The sequence below is a fragment of the Rhincodon typus genome, chromosome 22 (assembly GCF_021869965.1).
Source record: "Rhincodon typus isolate 14 chromosome 22, sRhiTyp1.1, whole genome shotgun sequence".
Classification (NCBI taxonomy): Eukaryota; Metazoa; Chordata; class Chondrichthyes; order Orectolobiformes; family Rhincodontidae; genus Rhincodon; species Rhincodon typus.
Window position 1 is genome coordinate 38,279,331 of NC_063353.1, and position 6,000 is coordinate 38,285,330.

At 43.9% G+C, this 6,000-nt stretch overlaps 1 protein-coding gene across 1 annotated transcript in view; it reads left to right on the top strand.

The window, feature by feature from the left end:
* The window catches only part of LOC109919248 (plexin-A4-like), a 503,825-nt gene that overhangs the window by 196,866 nt on the left and 300,959 nt on the right, over window positions 1–6,000 (top strand). The window contains exons 14-15 of the mRNA XM_048609992.1: window positions 43–207; window positions 3,052–3,145. Coding sequence (XP_048465949.1) covers window positions 43–207; window positions 3,052–3,145 — 259 coding nt within the window. The remainder of the gene's footprint in view (window positions 1–42; window positions 208–3,051; window positions 3,146–6,000) is intronic.

The window sequence follows — 6,000 nt, forward strand, 5'->3', positions numbered from 1 at the left end:
GTTGTTGTTGTTTAATCGTGTTCCTGTTTCTCTGCCTAACAGGAGGTTTGCTGGGGGAATTATTTGTAATTCCACCTCTGCGCCACGCAAAGGGAACTTCACAGTGGTGGTCAGGGTAGACAAGGCAAGGATCGAGAAGGAACTATTGTTTGAGTATGTGGATGATCCCACCATTGTTAAGATTGAACCAGAGTGGAGTATAGTCAGGTAAGTAAAGCCCACCGATGTATATCACTGAGAAAATCACTGAAAATTAAAGAGGGCCTGAAATGGAAACAGAAAATGCAGGAATCATCATCTGTAAAGAGAACTGATTGGTTATTGGATACAATCCTTTGTTAGTGTGATAGACTAATAGATAGGCAAGGATTTTAAGAAATAATTCTCAGTCTGTTTCTGTTCTTCCCCTTTGTTCCTCACCTTTTCCTTCTTGCTCCCCTTCTCTCTTACCCCTCCCCGCCACCACCCATCTCAACCTCCTCATCCCTCTCTTTCCTCACCCCTCTCTCTGCACCCCTGTCTCTGCACCCCTCTCGCCGCACCCCTCTCTCCCCTTCCATCCCTCCCTCTCTCCCCATCCATCCCTCCCTCTCTCCCAATCCATCCCTCATCTCCACCTTTCTTTCTGCCCCTTTCTCTCCCCCTTGTCTCTGCCTCTTTTTGTGCCGTCCCCTCTCTTTCTTCTACTCTCTTTCCTGCCCCCTCTCTGCCTCCTCCTTTTGCTACCTCTATCTCTCTCTCCCCCTGCTCACTTCTCACTGCCTCTCTCATTCTCTCCCTGTCCATCCCAATATCTGTTAACTACTGGGATTGACATCAGAAGTATATGTAATGATGATATCAGAGTCATATGAGTAGGTCACAGAAGCTCCGACCTTACGTGAAAGGAATGGATCTAAAGATGTATCCGTAAATAAAGAACTCTTGCATAAAATGATTATAAATTAATCAGCACGTTTCTGAGAGACTAAACAGTGCCAAACTAAATGTGTAGCTAAAAGATATTTATCTCTTTAATATTGTCACACCAATTTTTAATTTCCTTCCTGTTTCTCAGCCTCATCTGTTCTCTCTTTCTTCCCATCTTTCTCTGTCAAAATACTTCAGAATTTTGTCTCCTGGTATCTTTGCAATAATTCTTTTAAAATTAACTGCACACTATCTGTCCTTTGTCTTCTCAAACCGAAGTTTCATCCTAATTATGTTCAAACGCCAGTGAATCTCACCAGGTCTTGACAACTGCTTCATCAGGTTCCCTGTACCAACCTTTCAACTGTTCCTCTGTGTGGTTCTCCTCTCTCTGAAAGTGATGGGCTGCCTCACAATGTGAAGGGTTTACCTTGTACCATTGAAATGTAACAATCCAGGATATCCCACTGATTGGATGACATCCATGGTGGCTTCAATAAGCGTTTGCAGCTTGAGACCTTAAGTCACAACTGTCAAAGTAAAGTTCACCAGTATTGATGGATCTACCTCCATGTCGATGAGATTTGATGTCCTGTTAAGAGAGCCTTCTCTTGCTTCCCTAAATTATTACGTCCAATGATCTTCCTTTTTCACTAGACTCTGATAATGATAGGGATGTGCAATCTGATAGTAGTGGCTGGGTTGGTTTATAAAGATTTGAAATGGCCCTGTACTGAGGATGGAGTGGAGACGTGTTCTGTTTCCTGCGTTGCATACAACGTGAAACTGTACGGCACAGGAACAGGCCCTTCAGCCCACTATGTCTGTGATGATTATGATGCTGTTCTAAACTAATCCCATCTGCTTGCATCCCACTACACCCTACCTGTTCATGTGTCTGTCTAAATACCTCTTTAGAAATTGCTATCTGTTTCTATCACCTCCCTTGGCAGTGTGTTCCAGGTACCTACTGCCCTATGTGTAAAAAAATCTTGCCTCTCACATCTCCTTTAAACTTTTCCCCGCTCATTTTAAACCTGTGCCCCCAAGCATTTGACATTTCCTGCGAAAAAGCCTCCAACTATCCACCCTATCCATGCCTCTCATAATCTCACCTACTTCTATCTGGTAACCCATGAGCCTTCCTTAAGGCTAATACGGTCCAATCCAATGATGAAGGTGCCCTGATGAACCTTTTTTGGACCATCTCCAAAGCCTCTATATAAAGCTTCCTATAGTGTGGCGACCAGAACTGCACACCTTACTCCAAATGTGGCCTAACGAAAGTTTAATACAGCTGTAGTGGTGGTACAAAAGTGGTCAGCACTACTGCCTCACAGTGCCGGGGACCCGGGTTCAATGTGTAGAGTTTGCACATTCTGCCTGTGTCTGCCGGGTGCTCCAGTTTCCTCCCACAGCCCGAAGCTCAGCAGATTTGGTGGATTGGCCATGCTAAATTGCACATAGTATCCAGGGTCATGCAGACTAGGTGGATTAGCCATGGAAAATGCAGGGTTACAAGGATGAGGTGGGATGCTCTTCAGAGAGAAGGTGCAGATCGATGAGCTGAATGGCCTCTATTCACACTGTAGGGATTCTGTGATTCTAAGAACATGAGGAAGGGTCACCAGACCCGAAACGTTAACTCTGATTTCTCTTCACACGTGCTGCCAGACCCACGGAACTTTTCCAGCAATTTCTATTCTTTTTTATATTCTGTATCCTGATCGATGAGGGCAAGCATGCTGTATACTGCCTTTAGCACCTTGTCAATTTCAGAGGTCACATGGATGACAAGCCGAACATGACTGTAATCTCAGTGTCTGCAATTGTTTCCTTGGCAGCGTTTTCCCAAATCCATACCCGCCTGTCCCCTCTAGTTTCCCCTCCACGTCACACAGCATCCTGATTTTGATGTTTGCTGTCACCTCTGGGTCAAGCATTGTAGGAATACCTTCATCACATGGACTGTAACCATGCAAAAAAATTATTTACCACCAATGTCTTCTCAGCAATGTCTTGGAATTGGCACTAAATGCTGGCCTTCCTAGTGATGCACATGTTTTGAGAATGAATGTAATCATGACTTATTTGTCTATTAATGGAAGATTTAAGCTTGTTTATTCCCTTTTCCTTTCCCAGCGGGAGTACACCTGTGATGGTATGGGGAACAAACCTGGACATCATCCAGCATCCTAAGATTCGGGCTAAGCACAATGGGGTGGAAACAGTCAATGTATGTATTTACCTCTTCTCAAGTGGTTACTTGCTATTTAGTTGTCAAATAGAGGTGCCAAACTCACCTCAGTGCATTGCATACTGGCTTGTGTTGTGGTCATTACTGTCAGGGGTATGCAATGCTTCAGTGTGTGTTCCATAAAGATTGGTAGACTGTGACCATAGTTGTTTGTAATATACATTAATGATTTAGACCTAAGATTCAGTAACGTGATATATATGTTTATGGATTATTCCAAACCTGGTGGCTAAACCTGAGAACAACGCAACATTAAGACACTACAACACCCCCAACATAAGGATGTGTGTTCAAGTCCCGTTCGATAAATTTGAGGACAAAATCTGCCGAGTGAGTGCTGCACTGCCAGTATGGTACTGCCTTCTATCAGGTAAACATAAAAGATCTTATGGTACTGCTTTGAAGAACACCTGGGAAGTTTTCCTAAGTGTCCTTTACACATTTGTCTCTCAACTGACATAACGTTTTCAAATAAAATATAATCTGGCCATTATCGCATTAATTGGGTGGCACAGTGGTTAGCACTGCTGCCTCACAATGCCAAGGACCAGGGTTCAATTCTACACTCGGGAACAGTCTGACTGTGTGGAGTTTGCTCGTTCTCCCTGTGTCTGTGTGGGTTTCCTCCAGGTGCTCCGGTTTCCTCCCACAGTCCAAAGATGTGCAGGTTAGGTGGATTGGCTATGATAAATTGCCCATAGTGTCCAAAGATGTGCAGGCTAGCTGGGTAAGCCATGGGAAATGCAGAGTTACAGGGATAGGGTTAAGGGGGTTGGTCTGGGTGTGATGCTGTTCGGATGGTTCCTGCTTTACATCATTAACTGCAAAGCTCTTTGGAATGTTGAAAGTATGTAAAAGCTACAATATAAATTCAAATCTTGATTCATAGCTGCTAAATTTGATTGTCCAGTCCTATTGACAAATACATAAGCAGTTAAAGCCAGTTCTGCAGTCTGTGTTCAGGCTGTATTTAGTAAAAATGTTTCACGAGGGAACAAACAATCTGTGGCTAAAAGTTCCAAAAGGGGAAAATTGAAAGTGAATACCAGTGAGTTAATTGGAGTATTCTTAAGCTGTTTTGCAGTGAGCTCTGAGTTAATCATAGAATCGTAAAGTGGTAGCAACCAGTTTCAGTTCATCAACTCTATCCAGTGTTCCTTTCTACTGGGAGTAATCCAATCCCACACTCCTGCTCCCTCCCACTTCCTTTATTTATTCCTCTTCCTCAAGCATCCACCTAATCTTCTGTCTGAAAATAAGTAGACACTCTATGACAACGCAGCTTTGTGACAGGCATCACCACACAAGGGAGTCTTTTTTTTTAAACTGCAACACATCAGCTCTATCCCAGAAATAATATATTGGCCAAATCTTCCTTCTTGGGACCAGCAATGTGTCAGAGTCTGAAGCAGGCCTTGAATCACTGAATGATCCTCTCAGTGGCAGGATTATCATGTCAATATTATAGGTACAGTGCTTATCAAATGTGAAGACACATCCCTCGGGGCTTTGGCTACCAGTCAGAGTATTTTTACCCAGCATTCCCTGGAATTAATGGACTGTTCTTCCCAGTAGCTTGCATATTAACTTGCAACACCAGTAACCCATACAGACCAAAAAAGCCTCAGGCTAAGATTTTGATTCTGTTACTAGTGAGGACCATTTTTCATTTTGTCATTCTGGCCATCTTTTACAAGGGTTGCCAGTCAGCCTCTGAGATCCTCTGGTTCTGGCCTCTTCCTCATCCGTGATTTAATCTCACCAGCTGCCTAAACCCTACACTCTGGAATTCCCCCCCTAATCTCTCCTTCTTTAAGATGCTCCTTAAGGCTTGTACCTTTAACCATACATTTGGTCCTGTTCTACAATTTCCTCACGTGGGATTGTTGTCAAATGTTTATTTTCCGGACACCTCTGTGAACTGCTTTGGAACATTTTGCTCTACGTCAAAGGCTCTATGTGAATGCAGATTGTTCTTAATATGACCGTGTCGACAAGGCTGTGTCATCCTTGAATGATCTCAGCAAGCGGGGAATATTGTGTTGCAAGTGAAGACCCAGACATAGAACCTTCAGTTTGTTATCCACCAACTCTAGGAGCGTTTCACTGGGGCTTTTCATTGGAGCTGTGGAAATTATCACCTGATTTTATTGTAACAGATGAAGACTGTGGTGATTAGGTGGTGACTTTATCAAACAGGCCAGCATTAGAATGAAGAACAAAAAAATGAATTGGGGAATTTTAACCCTCACCAGTGGGTGGAAACCAAGACTGGGTGAGTAGTGGCCCCTCACAATGTGCCCTTTTAGCTACACAGAATGGAAAGAATTGCAAATACCAAGTGCTATTGCAAGAGGTTGTGCTGGAAAGGAGATATTTGTAATGAATATCAAACGTACTGAGCTGTAATTCTGCCATTGGCTAAATAGGAGAGACAGTGGCTAGTAGTATTACTGCTAGAAGATTAATCTATCGATCCGGGTAATGTTCTGGGGACCTGGGTTCAAACCCCATGGCAGATCTGGAATTGGGAGTCTAATGAAACTGTTGTTTTTGTCGGGAAAATCTCATCTGGTTCACTAATGCCCTTTAGGGAAGGAAACTGCCATCCTTACCTGGTTTGGCCCACATGTGACTCCAGACCTACAGCAATGTGGTTGACTCTTAACTGTCCTCTGGGCAATTAGGGATGGGCAATAAATGCTGCCCCAGCCAATGACGCCCTCATCCCGTGAACAAATAAAAAAGAAGACTCTCACTGTCTGTGCTGACACTGTCCGAACCCCCACTGTCCAGGCCCCCACTGTCCAGGCCCTGACTGCCCGAGCCTCCAC